This window comes from Panthera onca, chromosome B1 (assembly GCF_046562875.1).
Source record: "Panthera onca isolate mPanOnc1 chromosome B1, mPanOnc1 haplotype 2, whole genome shotgun sequence".
In the NCBI taxonomy this organism is placed as follows: Eukaryota; Metazoa; Chordata; class Mammalia; order Carnivora; family Felidae; genus Panthera; species Panthera onca.
The window spans coordinates 66563731-66588063 of record NC_138342.1 but is presented as its reverse complement, the minus strand read 5'-3'; the positions used below and the strand labels follow the sequence as shown (position 1 = coordinate 66588063).

General features: G+C 38.4%; 1 protein-coding gene across 4 annotated transcripts in view; it reads left to right on the top strand.

The window, feature by feature from the left end:
* Positions 1–24333, top strand: part of RASGEF1B (RasGEF domain family member 1B) — a 642014-nt gene that overhangs the window by 479703 nt on the left and 137978 nt on the right. For all 4 annotated transcript variants that reach the window (XM_078445987.2, XM_060654774.2, XM_060654773.2 and 1 more), the window contains one exon: positions 843–929. In XM_078445987.2, the coding sequence (XP_078302113.1) occupies positions 843–929 (87 nt within the window). The remainder of the gene's footprint in view (positions 1–842; positions 930–24333) is intronic.

Sequence of the window (24333 nt, the reverse complement as noted above, 5' to 3'; positions counted from 1 at the left end):
ATTGCACACCTGAACTAATAGAACATTATGTTAACTATACTGGAGTTAAAATTTAAAAATAAAGAAAAGAAGTAGAGAAAAATAGCAAAATGTTTCTTAGGGAATCTGAGCTGGGCTTAATAGGACAGGTAGGAAATCATAGGCAGATACTAAGGAAAGGATATTTTAGGAACCGGGAACAACATTAACAAAGGCATAGAATGGAAGGAAACACATTGAGTAATGTGGCTTGAGTTTTAGGTTAAATTGTGGGACAGAATTAGAACTGAGGCAGAAAAAGTAAAAACAAAACAAAAAGAAAAAGGAAAACAACAACAAAAAACAACCCCCCCCCCCCACCCTGCCACAAAAGTCACTATTTGGAGTATTCTGAAAAGCAGCTAGAGAACTTTGGATAGTATCCCACATAGAATTAAAGATTTGAGGACTGACAATGACTTGTGGCCAGTGTTTTTGTGCAATGAGCTATTAGTAAAGTTATTTTTGTTTTAAAAAGATTCACATAATCTGATTTATGTTCTAGGAAGATACCTTAACAGATTAGGCTGAAGTATTTTGCATCTAAGTCAATATGTGTGCATGAATTCCTTCAAAATGTCTTAAACGGTTTTGTAATATGTCCTTGTACAAGGTTAACTGAGTTTGCACAGACTGCATATTGAAGATGCCCGTGCAAAACTGCTGACTTAGGTACTTCAAGTGACAACCCTTAGGTTTATGTGCTTGAGGCACTATTGTGAGCAACTGGAAAATGGTTCTGTGCAGCAGAAAAGCCAGCCAAGTCTGAAATCTCTCTGTGTCTCTCTCTCTCTTTCTCTCTTCATGTGTTTCATTTCTTGCAGGAACAGCAATGGAAGCTTTCGATGTACAGCAGCGGCATAACTCCAGTCTGCTTTACGAGCCCTCTGACTGAGAAGCCAATTGGCAAAGTAAGAATGAATCCATTTCTTACTCAACAGTATGATCTGAGTGTGTTGGCTGTTATGCCTTTTGTCTTGAGCTATTTGGGTGAAATAATCAAACTGAGCTCATAAAAGTGGTTGATAAAATCCAAATTTTGACCGGTCTGGTTGGCCCTAGTGTACCCTTGCCCTTAGCAAAATGTTAAACTGAGAGATGTTAATCTGAGGTGCCTGTGTTCAGCTTCTACCCCCACTCCCATCCTGCTGATGTCCTCCCTTTCAATGTCCTGCTCTGATCTCTTTAACGTACCTTCCCTGGTCTATCAGAACTTGTTAGAAGGAAAGAGGGTGCTTTTAGTAATTTACATTGTAGGGGAGAGGGGAAAAAAAAAACAATTTTTTTTCTCTACTCCCTTAGGCTTAGTACCTGGGGTTATGCAAATCAAACTGGAAAAAAAGAGACAGATAAACAAGAGAAAATGTTTATTACTACAAATAAGGAGCCCTTCATAGAAAAGAAGTGAGGGGCCAAAGAAGCAGTTACATATTCCGGGCTTATACTATTTTAACAAAAAGCAATAAAATGTGGAGAAGTGCAGGAGAAAGGAGAAGGTCGGGGGGGGGGGGTGGTGGGGAGAGGTTGGGCTTCTCAGAATGGTAAATTGTGAGAAGATAAACATATGGAGAAAATTAATGGGTTGATAAGAGTTATTTATTAAGTTTGTTATGTAGACTCAAGTTGGTGCCTTACCCATTGATAAGAATCATCTCTGGTGATAAAGTCATCTTCTTGCTGGTATGGGAGAAGAAGACACATTTAAAAATTTATGTAACCTTTGGGGGCGCCTGGGTCGCTCAGTCGGTTGGGTGTCCGACTTCAGCTCTGGTCATGATCTCACAGTCTGTGAGTTCAAGCCCCGTGTCAGGTTCTATGCTGGCAGCTCAGAGCCTGGAGCCTGCTTTGGATTCTGTGTCTCCCTCTGTCTCTGCCCCTCCCCTGCTCATGTTCTGTCTCTCTCTCCTTCAAAAATAAATAAACAATAAAACATAAACAAAAATAAAAATGTATATAACCTTTAGAAAGGGAGATTTATGCCCTGCTTTTAGACTGAAAGTGATGGGGAACTGTTTCTTAGTTGACTTCAGCTCAAAATAATTCTTTTGGCAAACTGGCATATCTGGGAGTGGCATATTCTGATCCCCTTCAACATGTTAGTGTTAGGTCCAACCACAATACTACTTTTAACAACATACCTGTTATTCAAACTCTCTTGTGCAATGAACGACTACTTCTAGAAGAGAAATTACAGGTTTTGCCTGAAGTGCTACTCTTCTGAACCTGAAATCATACCCATCAATCCCACCAAGAAGTATAGAGCGTGATGGTTAAGTTTGGGCTCGCTAGAGCCAGCCTGCCTGGGTTCAAATCCCAGCTCTGCTATTCACTTGCTATGTGACTTTGAGCAAAGTCACCTGTAAAAAGGACATCATTACAGTACCTGCCTCATGGGACTGTCACCAGATTAAATAATTTAATATAAATCCATAACAGCAAGTTTTAATTTATTTTTTTTTTTTTACGTTTATTTTATTTTGAGAGAGAGAGAGAGAGTCAGAGAGAGAATCCAAAGCAGACTCCGCACTGTCAATGTGGAACCTGATGCAAGGCTTGAACTCACGAACAGTGAGATCTTGACCTGAGCTGAAACCAAGAGTCAGACACTTAACCGACAGAGCCACCTAGGCGCTGTGTAAGTTGTTATTTTTACCTATTTTGTTCACTATGTATCCAAGCACTCAACAAATTATGCAAGTGAATGAATGAATAAATGAAAGACAATACACGTGGTAAGCCTAGAGGAAGCATATCCTCAATTTGTTTATGTCAAGAAATGGAAGCTGGGGCGGAGTGGGGGGGTGGCACCCCTGAGTGGCTCAGTCGGTTAGGCATCTGACTCTTGGTTTTGGCTCAGATCATGATCTCATTCATGGTTTGTGAGTTTGAGCCCTGCATTGGGCTGTGTGCTGACAGTGCAGAGCCTGCTTGGGATTCTCTCCCTCTCTCTCTGCTCCTCCCTGGCTCATTCTGTCTCTCTCCCAAAAATAAATGAAAACATAAAAAAAAAAAGAAAAAGAAGAAGAAATGGAAGCTGAGGAAGGGGATAGAAGAGAAGCATATGTTGGGAAGAGAAGCCTAAGTCTGGTATATTGAGCACACCTTACCAGAAGGACCGCAGTATATCTGGGATTCCTGCTGCCTTTCTGTCGTTTGCCCAGTAGAGCATCTTGGGGCCACACACAATCCGGTGCCCGGGATGAAACAGAGCTGCTGTTGACAAAGTCAAAAACAAACAAAACTTCTTGTAATAGGGCTTTTCTCTCCAACTTATAGGTATCTGTGGGCGGAACCAGAATTTGTTGTACCTTTTTTTTTGTAGGTACTCAATAAATATTTTATTTTATTTATTATTTTTTAAATTTATATCTGAGTTAGAGTTTTTTTGTACTTTTTAAAAGGAAATGAATCGGGGCGCCTGGGTGGCTCAGTCGGTTGAGCATCCAACCTCAGCTCAGGTCATGATCTCATGGTCCGTGAGTTCGAGCCCCGCATCAGGCTCTGTGCTGACAGCTCGGAGCCTGGAGTCTGCTTCAGATTCTGTGTCTCCCTCTCTCTGACCCTCCCCCATTCATGCTCTGTCTCTCTCTGTCTCAAGAATAAATAAACATTAAAAAAAATTTTAAAGGAAATGAATCTATTTGCCTGGCGATTCCTGGTAATTTTGCCTTGGTGGCAAGTCCCGCCCAATGCAGCAGTCCACAGGGTGTGAAACCCTGGCCCAACAGAAGCCTCTTCCTCATGCAGTTGCAGGCCTGACGTTTTGCAGGCATAGAAGGGAAGCAACCCAAGCTACTTGGAACTGAGTTTCTGTACTTTGTATTCAGTGGGTCTGCACTTCCTCTCTGCTGACTTGAGTTCCTAGTGAAAAGAGTATCACTTGGCACAAAGATTAAACAAGCAAACAAAAACCCTCTCCGCACATCACAAAATGTGTTGGCAACTGCCCCAGCCCTTCACTGCCTTGTCTCTGCTTCATTCCCCTTCAGCCCCACCTATTTTGTTTATATAGGTTCTTTTTTTAAAATTTTTTTAAATTTTTATTTATTTTTGAGAGAGAGAGAGAGAGAGAGAGAGAGAGAGAGTGAGCACGAGCAGGGGAGGGGCAGAGAGAGGGAGACACAATCCAAAGCAGTCTCCAGGCTCTGAGCAGTCAGCACAGAGTCAGATGCGGGGCCCTAACGCACAAACTGAACCCTGAGATTGGGACCTGAGCTGAAGCTGGACAGACACTTAACCAGCTGAACCACCCAGGTGCCCCAACTTTGTTAATATAGGTTCTAAATAGACCAGCAGTTTGTGGGGACAGAAAGAAGACATTTCAAAGGCTAACATCAGATGTCAATAAACCTTGGAGGGCTCTGTTTTGACTAAGTTTCACTTCATCCAGTAGACAGTTTACTGAGTTTACTGAGTTTACTCAGTGTTTTCCTACACCTGATCAGAAACAGTAACAGCACTATAAGAATGGTAGGGAGTGACTTTCTGGAATGCTTTTCAGAGAGCAGAAGGAAATTAAGTGTAGTATGACCATTCTTGGTTTGATGGTATTTCACTCTGTGATTCTCGGGTCTCTCCCCTCTGGCAGGGCAGAATTAGCAGCCAGGTATCCATACAGTGGCACCGGGACTGTCTTGGGTTGAGTGGATTGCTCCAAAGCTCTGGCTTCTGGGATCTATACATTTGCTGTCAAATACTCTAATGAATTCGTTTTGCAATCAGCTCTGTTTGCCATCTACCTGAAGGGGGAAAAGGATGCCAAAAATGTAAGCAAAGTCAAGCTTTTAATTATAGGGGTCAATGGAAAGCAGCATTGGTGTGAATAATTGAGTCTATGGTTACTTGACCCTGAATCCAAACTCTCTTCCTCACATCAAAAAATGTTCTGTTGGGTGAAAGGCTGCACGCCGGACCCAGTTATGGTGTCCCAAACTGAACCAAGGACTACTGTTCCCTTGCTATGGGGGGTGTAAAGGTGTTATGAAAATCCCAATTGGATAACAGAGAATACCAATCTGAAAAAATAATATTTTGGGACCGACTCCAGTCTTATAATTAAATGATAACTCTTCATTAATGGTTATGATTAGAGGGTACATATAAAGGAGGAAAACTTCCAGGAGCAGAGAGGGAAAAGCCAAAGAAATCACTCTGGGCAGCAGGAAAGCAAGCCTGGAATGTGTGATTATCCACTCTCAGATCAAGAGGAGTTGCGTGTTTTATTTTGCATAATTGGAGTCAGCGCCTTTTGAACGAAGCATACAAATTTATGTAAATAAGAATGCAAATGTTAAAAATATATGTCTTGGGATTTCCAGGGGATGACCTGGCAGCTTTGTCTTCCTTGCCTTTGCAGCTGCTAAATATCGTGTTGTGAAAGCTCAAGATGAACTTATTCCCCCAAATCCCACAATGTTATAACTGGAGGACTTTCTTTGTAATTCATAGGAGATACTCTGGAGAATGAATTAAGACAGACTACTCTTTAATGTATTTGACCGTAAACATGTTGCCCCCAAGAGGTTGCACAGGCTAGCAGTAAATGCAAAAGGGATTTTGGGATTTCAATAAATTAATGGCAGATCCAAAGTGGACTGTTGAAAGGGAATAAGACAATGATGATGGAGACAAAAACAGGGATTTTGAGAGATAAGTAACATTAGAGGACGACATAAAATTTAACTTAACAGGCTCTCCCACAAAATTCTCATTGGCCCTACTGGCAAGACAAGAGACTGGGCTGAAAGAAGCATTATTTCAGCTCAGCAAGCATTGTGTAGATCATGCGGAGTCAAAACAACCCAGTAAAGTGCCATGACCTTGGCAAATTGCGCAGAATACACAAAGCAGATGGAGCTGTTTTTAGATTAGGAGCTGCCCATGACCATGGCTATGCCAACCTGCCTTTCTCAAAAGGAATTTAGGTGATAGGTAAGCATGTCCCCAGTCAAAAGGAAAGTAACTTTAACTTGATTTGACTAGAAGGAAATGGAGAGAGACACCGCCTTGAAGGATAGCAGTGTTATTAAATGGAAGGGTGGCTAACAAAACAAACAAGGCTCCCTGGGCCTTCTGTATTTCCGGGTGAGCGAAAGGGAGACTGGAGGAGGTAGTTGGAAGTAACTGGATAAACAATAGATAAAAAGAAAGGAACTGGTGAACTCAGAATCAACAAAATGGAGCACCGCTTTATTTCAAAGGTGGGAGGCATCTGTGGGAAGAAAATAAAGAGAGGTGTCCCTTTAACAGATTAATCTTTAGCTCCTTTTAGCACTTGGAGAATATTTCTTATCAAAGGTAAGTTTAGGGTAGCAAACAGGGACATTTTAAGAATAGTCTTACAAGTGACAGCCCACTGAGAATCATTGAATGTTACATCATGATGTGGTAGCTGGATCTGGATAGATAGCACCTATTCTGTGAGAAGCACCTTGGGATTAATATTCAATATTCAGGGCTCTCAGTGACCCGAGAGAATGTAGAAGCCAACCCACAGGCTTACTGCTGCTTCCAAAAAAAAAAAATACCAAAGTCAGGAATAGTAATTAGAAAATAATAATAATGCTGAGCAAAGCAAGCCATTACAACTACTACAGTTGCAGATAAACAACATTTTAATTCTTTGAGCATGAGCTGTATGATTGGATCACTATCTCTATACATTTAGCTTCTGGTCTATGGAGCAAAATGCATTAAGTATTTCTCTTCTAGAGCTTTTTGTGACAAGGTGAGAAAGAAACTTTGAAAGTAAGGGGTCAATTTTCTTCTTGTGAGATAATGGAAGTTTTAGTTGGGATATGTCCATCCAGCTAAAGAGCACATTTTCCAACCTCCCTTGCAGCTAGATGTGGCAACATGATGAGATTATTGTCAGTGGGATGTGAGTGGAAGTGATGTATGCAAGTCGTGAGTTATGCCTTTTGTAGGGAAAGGCATGCCTCGCTTGCTGTCTGGACTACAGATGAGGTAGCAAAAGCAAGAAGAGCCACCTTAGACCAAGAGAGGATGGCAGAAAAATGAGATTTAAGCGTCAGGGTTTCTGACTCCATAGAACTGTTGACTGCTTTTGTTCAGCCTTCTATTGCCTGAGACAGAAATCAACTTGCATCTTGTCTACACCACTACTATTTTGGCCAGTGGTACAGTGGCCAGTGGTATCCTAGTGCACAATTAGACCGTGGGGAAAGTGGCTGCATGCTCTGTGAGAAGTCACTTAGAATCTAGTGAAAGTAGAAAACAGTAGGCAATATCAATTAAAGAAGTGAAAATGCCTAGTTGCTAAGACCCATCTCCCAAATTGAGCCTGAGTAAGGAAGGCGAGATAAACACATTAAGGTCTGTCTCTGCGAATGAGGTGATGAGCAGAAGTCCGCTTAGCAGAGAACCCTGTCTTTGAATTCTGAACATAATAAACTCAGATATCTATCATACCCTGAATTTCGTAAAAGCTCCCCCTGGAACTGAGGCAAACCAGTTTGTGCTGAAAATACTCAAACTCAGGAACAGCAATGGGACCCATTATCTGGTCAAATAACATTTCTATTGATATTCATTGTATGTAGGAGCTGCCATTAGTTTGAAAATATTTATAAATATCTTCATGCATATATTTGACATTGTATTCTATTCTTTCACCATTGGAAGCAGGTTTGGATTCCCTGGGGTAAACATTTTGGGCTCCAGCTTTTGCTATAACCCTGTTACACAGGATTTTTGTCAGCTATTTTCAACTTCTTGTCCTTGTTCATAACGGTTGTTAAAGTAGTATTCGATGTGAGTGACCTACTGCATCTACAGACATAGAATTTTACAAAAGTCAGAACCCCTCTACTGTCCTGTACTGGCCCACCTTAGAGATACTGCAGGTTTGATTCCAGACCACCACAATAAAGCAAATATTGCAATAAAGCAAGTCAAGTGAATTTTTTTTTTTGCTTCCTAATGTATGTAAATGTTATGTTTATACTCCGCTGTAGTCTTTTAAGTGTGCGGTAGTATTGTGTCTAAAAACAAATACCTACCTTAATTAAAAAATATTTCATTGCTAAAAAATGCTAACCATCGCCTGAATTTTCAATGAGTTTTTTGCTGGTGGAGGGTCTTGCCTTGATGTTGATGGCTGCTGACTGATCAGGGGGTAGCTGTGGCAATTTCTTAAAAGGAGACAACACTGAAGTTTGCCACAGCGATTGACTTTTTTTTTTTTTAAACAAATGACTTCCCTGGAGCATGAGATGCTCTTCGATAGCAATTTGCCCATAGGAGAGCTTCTTTCACAACTGAAGTCAATCCTCTCAGACCCTGTTGCTGCTTTATCAATGAAGTTTATGTAATATTCTGAATCCTTTGTTGTCATTTTGACGGTCTTCACAGCATCTTCACCAGGAGTAGATTCCATCTCAAGAAACCACTTCCTGTGTTCCTCCATAAGAGGCAATTCCTCATGTGTTCAATTTTTGTCATGAGATTCCAGCAATTCATTCACATCTTTAGGCTCCACTTCTAATTCTGTTGCTATTTCCATCACATCTGCAGTGATTTCCACCAAAGTCTTAAATCTTCAGTTTGTAAAAAATAAACGAGAACAAGATCTACAATATCTGTGAATCACAATAAAGTGGAGCACAATAAAACAGTAGAAAATATCAATTAAAGAGGACTGTCTGCAAATATTAAATAACCAGAGATGAGAATATATATCCTTTAAATTTAGATTCTTGGATTCCCACTATTACCCCAGCATACCCTTGGCTGAAGTTTGGGTCCACTGGCAGGAGTTCACGTGGGTAACAAATGCAACCTGATGCACCAGGACAAGAAATCTATCCATCCCAGTATTCCTAGCAGAAAAAATGGCCCCATTAATAGGTCTGATAAGCTCCAAAGAGTTATAATAAGGTTTAACAAATATGCTTAAACCAATAGCTGTTCAACTTATATTCTCCCATCAGTATATAAAAATATTCAATGCAAGATCCCAAAACCTACAGAAAATAAATGAAATGTGAACAATGAATATCTATAGAATATATTTTATTAGGTCTACAAAATTCATCGGTTCAGAAGCAGGTAGATGCCTATACACTATAAAAATGGGAAACAACAAACTTGAACAAAAATCATTCTTATTCTGATCTTGCCTTACAGCTTATCTATAAAGGTTGAAATATATGGTACAACATGTACAGCCATATTATGATGTACTTGATGTTTAAATATGAGGTAAGTGTTTTATTAACAATACACACACACACACACACACACACACACACACACCAGACCCTTGCTACTGGAGACTGTGCCATTATCAAAGGTCATGGAGTCATATTTATATTACAAAACTCCTGTTTATTCTTTTCTTATCTCAGTGTGCTGACACTTTCCCATTAACACTGCCCTGATGTCTCTCCCAGAACCCAGCTGAAAAATATCAACCGGAACTTCTGATAGAAAATGCTTAGTAGACTACCTCATCTGTTATTGACAGAAAGAGAAACTTTAATTTGTCCAACCTGGGAATAGGGAAAAAAGATCTAAGACTGCCATAAGATACATATACTCTCTATTCACATAGATCTAAAAAAAAAAATAATATCACTAAACTCTGAGAAATAACACTGTAGCATTATCAGCAGAATTCATATAGAACTTAGGCAGTTTTGCTTCCTTCCCAATACTGTGAGTTCCCTTGAGAAAGCCAAAGGAAGCCCTTCTTGAAAAATTACAGTCTAAGCATTCTATGCCAACCAAATATCCATGAAGAAATAAATAGATATTGAATGGCTTCCATGTGTGAGGCAATCTGCTATAAACAGTAATCCAGGTTGGTTGGGTATAAGTGATAACAGCAATAATAATTATTGTAATAACCACCATTGTTTGAGGACTCTGCAAAACACTAACCTAAGTTCTTCATATCCAGTCTCCCATTTAATCATTTTACAGATGAAGCCTAGAGAGGATAAAGAACTTGTTCAAGGTCACAGAGCTAATAAATGATAGAGTTGGCATCCCAAACTAGGCATGCCTGACTCAAGAACCCCTGCCTAACCACCTGCTGGAGAGATGGGTTTTTATTTGGACGATCTCTTTTCTGTTCCTAGTTAAAATATAATCAAAGTTTCCCGAGAGCACACAGAAGGATGCCAAAAAAGTATGACCTGGCTTATATTATGGGTCACTCTGGCTACAGCTAACCAACCTTAGATTTTCATTTTCCAAAGGCCCCAGTTAAAAATAGCAACCCTGCACAAGTGGAAATAATGTGTGATCATGCAACGTTAGGTTGTCTCTTTAAAGGCAGTTGCTTTACAAAGAACTTTAAAGGGGGTATGAACTGCAAAGGTATCACCATGAGGTTACTCAGATCAAAATAGTATCCTTCAGAAGCCTTTCCATATATTTTGGTGTCCCAGTTTGTCTCCATTCGGAGAAAGAGGTTTCGTGTTCACCTAATTCATGAGGCTATGCGTTTAATTTTAAGAACTTTAACACTTTCAATGAAGAGTCAAAGTGGTATTATTAAATATCATTAAAGTTCAATTTAACAAAAGAATCGCAATAAAGCCAAGGGTAGAGCTGGAATCTCCACTTGCCACTAATGCCTGGTAAGGTTTTCATATAGACCGTTTGGGTGCCTGGTGAAATAAACGAGTACGAATGAAGTGAACGGAGAGTAGATTGCATAAAAGTTTATGATCTGAAGAATAAGGGAGGTAATTAGTGGTGCGGTGAACTCCCCAACTGTGTCTACATTTTTAAAGGTCATTTCCTGCATTTTATGAGAGATGGGGAATTATATTTGGGCTCCCATAGAACTTTACTTTTACTATTATGAACATTTATTTCACTGGACCTCACTTAGGGTTGGTTGATTGCATGTCTGTCTTTTGCAGGGCTTGTAATCTCTGTGGCTGGGGGCTTAGGCGGGGCAGGATTGTGCCTTGTTCATTATTTATGTCCTCAAATCACCAAGCCTAATTCTTTCCGCATTGTAAGCTGCTTTCCACATTGTAAGCTCCCCCTGTTACCAAGGGGAGAGAAGTGATAGAAAAAGAAAGGGAAAGAAGTTCTCATATTGTTGTATCTTAGATCCCTGTTTTCTTGATCACCTGGGTTCAGCCTGCTTTTCATTCAATGCCTTCTGAAACCTCTCTAACAAACAGTGAAACACAGTGAAAAATTCAACTTTACCTTAAAAGACATTTGCTTACAGGGTAACTCTTAAAAGACATTATTCATTTGCAAAAGGCAGAAACTGATTTTTATAGCAAGAACTTACAAAGGGAAATCAGCATTTAGATTACAAGAGAAAAAGAGGTTGAGGGTGGGAGGGTGGGAAGTGTTTCCATTCTTTGTGGCGTAGAAGATTCCTTCCTTCACTGTACCAGAGAAAGTCGTCTTGCCAAGGTCAGTAGGAAAATCCTTACTGCTAAATCCAGAGTACATTTCAGTTCTTCTCTGGCTTGACTCAACTGACCTTTTCTTGCAAGTTGTTCCTCTCTTGGTTTTTTTTTGAGAGGTGACCCTGCAAATTCCCGTCTGACCTTCTCAGTCTCCTCCACTGTTTCATTCATCTTTCTTCCTCAGTGATGCCTCCGATTTTGCTCTCTAGTGTTCCATTCCTGGTGCCCATTAAAAAAAAAAATCAACTCTCTCTCCTTAAGAAATTTTCTTCATTCTCTTGTTTCATTTGCTCAGTATGTTCAAAAACTAAAGCAATTGGCCCCTCATTCCCTTCTGATTCTGCTGCTGTATAAATGCTCTGTACCTCTCCCAGTGAAGCGTTCCTACGTTCTTCCCAGAACTGTAAGGCAGGTACTTAGGTCCCATCCCTCATTCTTTCTCTTCCATTCAGTCAGCCATGCAATTCAGGTGGCTCTGAATCCTCGACATTCACCCTCTTTTCCCCCCTTGTGATTGTTGTAATTAAGGCCTTTGTCATCTCTCCTCTGGTTCCAGATGAACTCCCTAACTGGTTCCCCTCTCACCACTCTCACCTTCTTTCAGCACCCCATCAATACCACTATAGAGTTATCCTTTCCAAGTGCAAATATGATCAAGCTCCTTACTTGACTGAGAGGTGGAGTGACTTCCCATTACTACTGAGTTAGGCTGAATGTCTCAATGGCAGAGTGAGGCATGTATGACGACATACCTCCTGGCCACCCCAGCCTCAGCTCCATTGCTCATTCCCTCGACTCCTACACACTACTTCACAGCTCTGTGCCATTGCGCAAGCTGTTCCTGCCTAAGCCCCTCCTCTTTTTCAAAATCTGTCTTACCATTCACTTCCACTTTTCTTCTGCTCCTCCTCCACCCTCTATTCTGAGTTAAACCTGTACTTGTTTTCTATTACTGCGTTGCTCTTACTTTGTTGAAATTGTTTGCTTGGATTTCCGTCTCCTCTTAGTGACGGACCATGTTTCTTTTCTTTGTATTCCTCCCTGTGTGGCACAGTGTATGGCACACCCCAGGCACTGAATGGTCTGGAAATCTTATTTGTGCTTGTGAATGCTTTGTTTATTTCACCACAAACCTGGAATCCAGAGCTCATTCAAACCCAGAATTCAGAACTTTTCTTCCCACTTACAAATTTTAGGATTCTCTTGGCCAGATAACCCAACTCTAAACTTTCATTAATTAAAGTAAAACACTTCCCACAGATGATTAATGCCCACTGTTATGCTGGAACTCATTGTAAGAAAAGGAAAGTTTTTTTATCAATTAGAGACCATGAAGACAGGGCCTTGGCCAATGTGAATTCCTCCCTATTTAACTGATAACAGTGAGATAGTTGAGGAAGATGGGTATATTATCCTGTTTAGGTAATTCTACCAGATCTATTTTATTAAATAGGATTGCCAAGGGAGCTAGAAGTGTCTGCTCTGCCTGTAGAAGGTAAGAGTGATCATGGTCAGCATTTCCAGAAGCGGCCTATGCAAAGAGAAGGAAAAATGGTTGGTTACTGGCTTCAGCTTGGACAGATAGGAAGTCAGTCATGAAAGAAAGTTCAGCCTTTTGTTCCTTGAAAATATCTGACCAGTTTAAAATCAGGCATTCTGATAGGTTAACTCCAAGTGTGAGAAGATGAGAGGCTTGTACATATGGATTTCAGTGTCTCACAAAGAAGAATTTGTAGCACTAAAACTTACACTTTTTCATTTTAGTCAATATTAGTAATCACAAAAATAAAATTTTATGGCATCCTTTTTTCAAAGAGCAAATTAGATACAGAAAAATCAAGAATCTTCACATATTTTCATTTTAGCATGGAACAACTCTTACTATGAGAAAAGTATACATTTATAATTATATGATCAGACAATTTTACTAAGAATAGTAGGTGAATATCATTTGATCCATGGTGCTAAGTATTCTGGGAGATACTAAAGAAGTTATTCCTGTCTTAAGGGATAAAGAATGGCTTATTCAGCACTGGAAGGTAATTTAAATGTCATCTAGTCCAACTTCTCATCTGATGCTTAAATCTGTCCTACAAACACCTGCCAACCCTCCTGTGGCCATTTCTAGTTAGAGGGAGATTTCTACCACCTGAGGCAGTTCATTTCATATTTATATAGCTCTTATTATTAATGATAATAAATAAGGTGCATTGCGTGCTTACTATGTGTTAGACACTGGGCTAAGCATTTTATCTTCAAAAATCCTGCTTAATCTTTATCATAACCTCATTAAATGGTACTGTTATTATTTCCATTTTAAAGATAAAGGGGAAATTGAGGCTTAGTGAGGTTGGGCAGCTGCCCAACATCATCCAGCTTTAAGCAGAGGACCTGGTTTTGACTACATAGTCTACGTTCCTTTTTTTTCCTTTTTTTTTTTTTTTTTAAAGTTTATTTATTTATTTTGAGAGACAGAGAGAGAGAGAGAGAGAGAGAGAGAATTCCAAGCAGGCTCTACACTGTCAGCACAGAGCCCCACATGAGGCTCAGTCCCATGAACTGCGAGATCATGACCTGAGCTGAGATCAAGAGTTGGACACTTAACTGACTAAACCACCCAGACACCTCAACATAGCCTACATTCTTTTTTTTAAATTTGTTTTGAGAGAAAGAGAGAGAGAGAGAGAGAGAGAATGAGCAGAGAATGGGCAGAGAGAGAAGGAGATAGAGAATCCCAAGCAGGCTCCATGCTGTCAGCACAGAGCCCAATGTGGGGCTTGAACTCATAAACCGTGAGATCATGAGCTGAGCCGAAACCAAGAGTCAGACGCTTAACCAACTGAGAAAACCAGGTGCCCCTAGTCTACAATCTTAAACAGTATGCACATGCAGCCTCTCTAATTCAACCTCTTCCCTTTGGTGACATGAAATATACCTTCTTATAGCTTCTATTCATGGGTCCTAATATTCAAAGGTCCTAATTTTTAATGAGGTGGCACTAAACACGTCCAGCCTCTTTTCCACATGGTAGGTCTTTAAATAGTTAAGACATTTATCTTATCCACTCTACCTCCTCGATATTTCCACTGGATACCCAAGTGCATTGCCTTCCATTTTTCCTTGTGTGCATTGATTTCAAGGTCCTTCAACGTAGTGGTCAATGTCCTCTGGACAAACCCCACTTTGGGGTCTGATACATTTAACACAGCATAAAGTCATGAAATCATAGCTTAAAATCCAGCTTTGTTAGAAGAGTAGAAACACAAGGTTGAGTCATATGCTTGTGGTCAACCAAAGCCACTAAGTGTTTTGCTTATATGTTGATAAGCTATCTGTCTGGTATTGTGTATTCTTTACACAGTTAGCTTTTTTAACTGAAATTTAGAGTTTCATACTTCCCTCAGTTACATTTTACCTTAAGAGTATAGTATATTGTTTCTAGAATGCTATAGTCTTTTAGGATCAAAATGCTGCAACTTAGTATTTTTTATCTTTCCCTTTGTATTTGTTAATTTTTGCCATATATTAAGCCACCCTAAACTTGGTGGATTTGGTTCCTAATTCTATGTGTCAGAACTTATGCTGGGCTCAGTTTAGCAGTGTTTCTGGACTTCACCACTCATATATCTGTGGTTAGCTGCTAGGTCACCTGGAGGCTGGTGGGTCTAAAAAAGTGTCAGCTGGGATAGCTAGTCTCTGTTCTACATGGTTTCTCATCCTCCAACAGGCTAGCCTGGACTCGCTCACATATCAGAAGAGAGGTCCCAAGATAGTAAACAAAACCAAGAAAGACCGTTTGAGTCCTAATAAACTCAGGACAGAGACACCATCATTTTCCCTGTAGCCAGTTGGCCAGAACAAGTCCCAAGGCCAGGAATCTTCAAAGGCTGGGAAAACAGCCTCCATCTCTTGATGGGAGGAGCTTCAAAGTCACTTTACAAAAGGCCACCATATCAGAAGACATGAAAATTGTGGCCATTTTTTTAAATCTCTCATACTCTTAGGGTCATGCCATTTGCGGATTTGATAATCACATCATCAAAATTATCCTTTAAAAAATTCATAGGAATTTCAATATAATAGGGTCCAAAAATGAAGTCCTATATGGCATAGTACTTTGGCTCTTACAACCTACTTAGACAACCATAACAAACACACTGTAAACAGTAAAAGAAAAAACTTACATGTTAAATAAACTATGCCATTTTCTTTCTAAAGACATATAAAGAACAAAGAGATCTTTAAGGCCAGTACCAGGAAAAGAAATGTAGATGGCTGTAAACTTGATCTAGATTTGAAAAAGAAAAGGCTAGAATCTGAGTTAAAAGAGAAATGAGAAAGGTGTTCAGGTTAGGAATTAGCATGTGTAAAACCAAATAGACACAGAATAGACCAGAGTGACAATTTTGAAGAGTTCCTCTGAGGAGTAAGTGGTGAGAGAAAGGGAGGCCAGGTGTGGGGGACCCATAACGAGAGAACTTGAAGGTGGAAACTTGAATTTGAATTTGATTTTGTAAATAACGAAGAACTATGGATGGTTTTGATCAAAAAGATAATGTGATTCAAATTTTTGCACAACTAACCTCATATTAGTTAAATTTTTTGAGTCAAGAAACCATTTTTTTGAGTCAAGAAACCACTGAGAAAGTCTTACAGCTTTTTTATTCCTGATTTAAACCAAATACCTGATAACTTTTTCTTAAGGTAGTAAAAAACAAAACAAAACACAAATGACCTAAATAATTACCCTGTCAATGAGATTTATTTCTGCCGATTTAAGGAGCAGACAGAAGGTGTCAACATCTGGAAAGAGGTGACTATGTTGTTTTTCTTAAAGAAGAAGAAAAAGGAATGTAACTACTTCTGCTTATATTTGAGTCATTATATCATGTGTACAGATTTTTCAAGGTTATTTCCCTCAATGACAAAATGATAGTTTGCAGAAATAAAAAGCTGACATTTTCAAGATTTAAAACTTAGTGATTGAACAAAACCCTGAGTAATCACAAAAGTCCTAGTTTTCCATTCTGGTATAGAAGTGCTCTTACAATAAGTTAAGAGGTCATGACAGACACCCAACCATGTCAGATGCTCTCAGTCTGAGTCCTAGTGTGATATCTCTGTAAGTAACAGAATCTCTCTCCAATGTACCAATGTCAGGGCACAGAGAGTGCTGGGAAAATTATTGAATATTTGGAAAATAGTCTGGGGTCCCACTGAGAAAAGCTCTATGGCCAGTCCGAATTCCATCACTCGGTGGATGGTGCAATAAAGGCCATCTTCACTACTTGTCTGGAGACATTCTTGGAATACATACTTTCTAGAAGAAATCAATTTAAATCCTCATCTCCCTTGTACACTGAAGTGAATTTCAGATTGATCCAAGATTTAATGTTAAAAAGAAAAAAAAAAAAACCAAAGTCCTAGGAAAATACTTAATGATCTGATACTATAATAGAGCAAGACTTTCTAAGCTGAAAAGTATTAGAAACCTAAAAAAAAGTATTAGAACCCTAATGCACTACTGGATCCAGGAAATAATTATCAGTGACCATTAAAACTGATAGCTCAAACATTGATTGCCTGCAATGTTGATTACCTGCAACCACTAATTAACTTTAACATCAGTAAAAGTGAGACACGTAGACGTTATGTGTCTCGTGACATGATGCAAAAGGAGGTTCACAGTATCACCTGTGAAGTATTCTGTCTCTCTAAAATTAATCCTGAAGCTTACCAAATCTGTACCTATAAATATCACTTGATAGAAAATTCACAGGATAGAGAAATGTAGTAAATGACATCACATGGATATAATCATCCAAATCTAGAAAGGGGGCAGGGGTATTCCTTAGGACAAATGACTCCGTTTTTTCAACAAATGAATGGCATAAAATATAAAAAGGAGAGGGAACTTTTGTGATACATGACCAAACACAGTACATGGGTCTTACTTGAATCTAGATTTAAAAAAATTCGGCAATGATATTTTTAAAAATCGGAGAAAACTGAGTCTGACTAGATATTAGGTATTAAAGAATTATTGTAAATGTTGATGGGTGTATTGATTGTTCTTTGAAAAACTGTGATCAACTAGAAATATATTTTGAAGAACTTATATGTGACATGATATTGTGTCTGAAATTTATTTTAAAATACGTTAGCAAAAAAACAGTGAATGCATGGGAGGGAATGTATGATAATTTTTGTCCTCGGTAATGAGTACATGTGGATTCATTATAATATTTTTTTCTATTTTTATATAAGTTTGGAAGTGTCTGTTCAAATTATCTGAAAGTTGTTGGAAAAAAATATCACAAAGGAAAAGGTCAAGGTAATATACAACATAAACAAAATTAAGAGTTTCTATGTTCTCTTAAACAACAGGCTGGGGAAAATATTTGTTACAAATGTGACGAAGAATTAACATCCATTTTGAAATGCATACATGCACATACATATATGCATACAGGCTGATAGGAAAAATGCTAAGAACCCAATAGCTAAATGATATAAACATTGAATTCAAAAGGGATAATGCAAATTGCTTAAAATATCACTTTAGAGATAATCATAAAAAAGCAAGTTAAATCCTTTTCAACTGCTAAAGTAAGCTGTTCTCCAGAACATATATGCCTTTTGTGCCTTGGAAGACAATCATTTCCTATGATCAATGGAGAAAATTTTTTAAAATAGCAACAGATATTTTATTAAATGCCAGAGAAGTGTCATGTACAGTAAGAACTATGTTGGGAAAGTCCAGCACTTCCAAGGGCTGATAAAATTCTGGCCAAGAGGCATGATGGGCCTGAAGAGGGAGTGCGTTAAAAAAAAAAAAAAAAGAACTCGGGGAGCGGGTTGTGACACGGAAGGGCCTCACAGGATGCTTCTACAGGTGTTGACAGTGTTCTTAATTTGGTTACTAACTACGTGAGTGGTCCTTCATAACTATTTCTTAAATTGTATATATAGATTTCATGCCATTTTAATACATGCATTATATCTTATAATAGAAGTTTGTTCTAAAGTAAAGTCTAACCAGTATGGTCATCCACATGGTTTGAGTTGCCTTATGTGGTGGTTGGCCTGAAATTGCCCTGAGTGAGCAAAGAGGAGGATGACTGCCTTGGAATGGGGTCTGCATGGGAGTAGCAGACTCCATTGAGGTTCTAGAGTGGTGCAAGCTGTTTCTCAAGAGAAATTCTTAACTCATGTTTGGTTCTAGGGGCTCCCCAGACGCATCATTGGCTGCTGAAGAAGCGTTCATTTCTGGAACTACCTGAAAATTAGAATACCCCAGAAAAACCCAAGAATTCCCTGAGAATTTTCTTTTTTTCCAACAGTTCTTTGAGAAATAATTGACATACATTACTGTAGGAGTTTAAGGCATATAGCATGATCATTTGATTTACATATATGGTGAAATGATGACTGCAGTAGATTCAGCTAACAGCCATGTTCTCATACAGATACAATAAAAAGAAAAGAAAGAAGAAAAGAATAAAGGAAAAAAAAAAGGTGTTCTCCTTATGATAAGAACTCTTGGGATTTACACTCTTAACAACTTTCCTATATATCACACAGCAGCGTTAGCTATAGTCACCATGTTGTACATTATATCCCTAATGTTTATTTATCTTATAAGTAGAAGTTTGTCCTTTTGACCAACTACCTCCAATTCCCTCTCCATACCTTGCCTCTGGCAACCACAAGTTTGATCTCTTTTTGTATGAGTTTTTGTTGTTGTTGTTGTTTGTTTGTTTGTAAGATTCCACATACAGTTGACACCATATGGTATTTTTCTTTCTCTATCTGGCTTATTTTCACTTAGCATGATGACTTCAAGGTCCATTCATGTTGTCATAAATGGTAAGGTTTCCTCATTTTTTACGCTAAATAATATTCCATCATGAATATATATCACAATCTCTTTATTCATCCATCCATCCATGGACGCTTAGGTTGTTTCCACATCTTGGCTATTATAAATAATGCTGCATTGAACGCGAGGGTGCAGATAACTTTTCCAGTTAATTTTTTTTTTTTTTTTTTTCCAGTTAATTTTTTTAGTTACCTTTGGATATATTCTCAGAAGCAGAGTCGCTAGATCATGTGGTAGTTCTATTTTTTAAAAAATTTTGAGGATCCTCCATACTGTTTTCCATAGGAGTTGGACCTGTTTCTTTTTCTAATCCCATCCATATGGGATATTTTAATGGCTAGAAGAGCTCCATATACATTACACATAAAGCTAGCATCAAGACATCCTAAGAATGGGCAGGCTCTCAAATGGTTTTCTAGTAGTGAAGATGGATTTATTCTTATTTCTTTTCATCTTTTTACCTAGTTCCCCCAGGTGACTAATACCATGTGTTCATAAGATGGAAAGTGAAGGTAAAAGAATAGATGATTTGGTTAAGCTATGATCTTACAAAATCAACCAAGTTTGTACTCCAGTGTTAACTCTCAGTTCTAAGATGCTGTGTGCAGTTTGTAATTGGTGTGTCCAGAAGGCTGGCGTGTAAAGCAATTGTGTCAGGTCAATATCAAATCCTATTCTTAGCATCAGGTGCTCAACCATGATCTGTCCATGGTCATGCACTTTAAAAGAAATGATAAATGATAAAAACAACCAAAAATGTCAAAGAAAGATGTGACCATTTGTTGATACAACTGTGGAGATAATCAATTTACAAAGTCATTTAGAACAAGGAATTAAGGCTTTCCCTGGAACCATACAACTCACATTATGCTCTATAATTCTCTTTCCCCACTTGTCTTCTCAATTTGTTCCAACTTTATCAAATTACCTGGAACCTGATTATTATACTCTGTCCTCAAGAAAGTTTTTCCTGGGGACAAGGGAATTAGTCTATAAGTTTCATCCATGAGTTTGAAAATGTTAATTAATGACAAATTAGAATGGCATTTACAATAGATTATTTGCAATAGAATTTGGTTGTCTTTGCTTAGTTTTACAAAAAAAAAAAAATCCTCTTTTTGTGTTTATGAAAGTAATACTTTCAATGTTCTTCATTATGGCTAATCTGGAAAATTCAGGGAAGGTCAGCAGGAAACAAAAATTTCCACAATCCGAAGATAGCTACAATCCAAAGTTAACATTTTTTTGGTATTTTCTTCCTACTTCTGCATGCATTTGTGTTATATAACTAAGATTATAAAACATATGCAGTTTTGTGCTCAGTTCTTACTTCACATTCCTATATGAGCATTTTACAATCTCATTACATGGATTTCAAAACTATCATTTTTTTTTATTGAGGCATACATTAACATGCAACATTATATTAATTTCAGGTGTATAACATAATGTCAAAAATCTCAATCTTAATAAATAATATTTGAGTATATCATTATAGCTTAAATTATTAAACAAAAATTTTTAATGTTTATTTATTTTGAGACAGAGACAGAGACAAAGCACCAGCAGGGAAGGGGCAGAGAGTGGGGGGAGAGAGAAAATCCCAACCAGGCTCCAAACTGTTAGCACAGAGCCCGATGCGGAGCTCAGACTCATGAACTGTGACATCATGACCTGAGCCAAAACCAAGAATCGATCACTCTGCTACCTGAGTTATCCAGGTTCCCCTTAAATTATTCTTAAGTTGTGGATATTTTGTTGTTCCTAACTTTTGTCATTATCAATAATACCAAAGTAAAAAACATGAACATACTTATACATAGATCTATATATGTTTCTCTAATTATTTCTTTATAATTTTTCCTACACATGGCAAAGGCCAGAAACTTTTAAAATGTCACAATATGTACTGCCTAGACGCATTTCAAAAGGTTATTTAGTATGTGGTTCTACTAGCATTATATCCGAATGCTAATCTCACTATACCTCTATCATCACTGAATATTATAATGTTTAATCTGCCAGGTCAAATCATGACATCTCATTGTTTTCATTTGCTAGTGTTTACTAATGGGGCTGATTTCTTTTTTTTTTTTTTTATATTCAATTTTTTTTTTTTTATTTTTTAATATATGAAATTTACTGTCAAATTGGTTTCCATACAACACCCAGTGCTCATCCCAAAAGGTGCCCTCCTCAATACCCATCACCCACCCTGCCCTCCCTCCCACCCCCCATCAACCCTCAGTTTGTTCTCAGTTTTTAACAGTCTCTTATGCTTTGGCTCTCTCCCACTCTAACCTCTTTTTTTTTTTTTTTTTTTTTTCTTCCCCTCCCCCATGGGTTTCTGTTATGTTTCTCAGGATCCACATAAGAGTGAAACCATATGGTATCTGTCTTTCTCTGTATGGCTTGTTTCACTTAGCATCACACTCTCCAGTTCCATCCATGTTGCTACAAAAGGCCATATTTCATTTTTTCTCATTGCCACGTAGTATTCCATTGTGTATATAAACCACAATTTCTTTATCCATTCATCAGTTGATGGACATTTAGGCTCTTTCCATAATTTGGCTATTGTTGAGAGTGCCGCTATAAACATTGGGGTACAGGTGCCCCTATGCATCAGTACTCCTGTATCCCTTGGATAAATTCCTAGCAGTGCTATTGCTGGGTCATAGGGTAGGTCTATTTTTAATTTTCTGAGGAACCTCCACACTGCTTTCCAGAGCGGCTGCACCAATTTGCATTCCCACCAACAGTGCAAGAGGGTTCCTGTTTCTCCACATCCTCTCCAGCATCTATAGTCTCCTGATTTCTTCATTTTGGCCACTCTGACTGGCGTGAGGTGGTATCTGAGTGTGGTTTTGATTTGTATTTCCCTGATAAGGAGCGACGTTGAACATCTTTTCATGTGCCTGTTGGCCATCCGGATGTCTTCTTTAGAGAAGTGTCTATTCATGTTTTCTGCCCGTTTCTTCACTGGGTTATTTGTTTTTCGGGTGTGGAGTTTGGTGAGCTCTTTATAGATTTTGGATACTAGCCCTTTGTCCGATGTGTCATTTGCAAATATCTTTTCCCATTCCGTTGGTTGCCTTTTAGTTTTGTTGGTTGTTTCCTTTGCTGTGCAGAAGCTTTTTATCTTCATAAGGTCTAATGGGGCTGATTTCTTTTCCTGTATCTATTTGGTTCTTTATTTTTATACTTCTGTAGAGTATATGTTCACATCTTTGATCCATTTTTTTATAAGAACTTCAGTTTTTTTTTTTAATGTTTATTTTTGAGAGAGAGAGAGAGAGAGCACATGAACAGAGGAGGGGCAGAGAGAGAATCCCAAGCAGGCTCCACACTGTCAGCACAGAGCCCAAACCCATGAACTATGAGATCATGACCTGAGCTGAAGTCAGACACTTAACCAACTGAGCCACCCAGGTGTCCCAGAACTTCAGTTTTTTATATTGGCCTTTTTTTTATATGTGTGACAGGATAAAAGGAAACCATACTGAACCGTAAATGTTTGTGACCCCTCCCCCTTTTCCTCTCTCTTTCCCATCCCCCATTTCTCTTCTCATAAGAAGGAATGTTGAGCCTTCGGCTCTGTTAATTGGAGAGAAGTGTGGTTGGGAGAATACAGGCTAAATTATGTACATAAGTAAAGGCATGGCAATATATAAATGAATAAGATGTAGACATGTGGAAGCAGTTAACTGGGGGCTGCGCGGGGGGAAGTTATGGGAATAGCAAGAAGTTGGAGACACTGGACAGGAGGGAGAAGGAGAAAAGAAAAAAGGCCAGAATAGGCTATAGTTTGGAGACAGGATACTAAGAGATATGAATAGCTGCTCTGATTGATGAGGCTTCATGAGAAGGATAGGCAAAGAGGATTTTTAGTAAATTTTACTGTATTTTATGCAGTGAAACCCCATATTTGCTGTTACCTTTGCTTCTCAAGACAAAATAAAACCATGTTCCCTCAGTAAGTAACTCTATTACTCTTCAAGGTCATGGAGTTGGATTTGTGTTTCTTTTATATGTGTAATTGAGTTAGAATGCACCTTAAGAAAGGATCAGATAACCCATGTTTATTATTAAGGCTGAACTCACATAATAAATATAAATAATGCTGTAATGTGTTTAAACAAATATTTCCCCCCTATTGGCTGTTCCATTTTGTTTAAGAGAATTTGCACAGACATTCTAGAAGGTGGAAATAGCAACTTAGAAAAGTTAGACTGCAGAACGGTCCTTTCCTATTTGGGAAAGATGTATCCTTCCTTCCATCCTTCTTTCCTTCTTCCCCCCCCCCCCCTCCAAATGTGTGATATTACACACACATATAATACAGTGAGGTTTGAGAGAACACCCTCCCGCCCAAGTAGGTCACTTGGGTCAGCCCAGGAGATGACTTGTCACAACCAGTGAGTATGCTCACAGTTATTTGTATTATTATGATACTTTTTTACACTTAAGTGAGTCTCTATAGCTGCATATATGTCTTTATATGGCTACATTTACGTGTGTGTGTGTGTGTGTGTGTGTGTGTGTATGTTGGACGTACCCAATATCATCACCTTGCTTTTCTTCCAGTTTTTCTGTGGCATTAATATTTATATTTAACACTTAAATAATTATGGGATAAATGACTTTTGATATAGGATGAGTTGAGAATCTAGGTTGATTATTTTTTAAATTATCCAATTTGATCTAATGTCATCACTGGAAAAGTTAATTCCTACCCTGTTAGTATGTAACACTCACTTTATTATGTATCAAATTCTTAGAATCACTGGACTTTGTCCTTTCTTTTTTATGAGTATGCTGCATTTATTTTTGTAAATTTACAGTACCTTTTGATATTCCCTATTACTTTTTTCAAAATTATTTTGGGTATATTCTAAACATTTGTTGAAACTTTATCAAAAGTATTCTAAATCTATAAATGACTTTGCAAAATATTGAAATCTTTACCACATTTGCTCATCACATTTAGAATAAGGAATATCTCTCTGTTCTGATATTTTGTCTGTT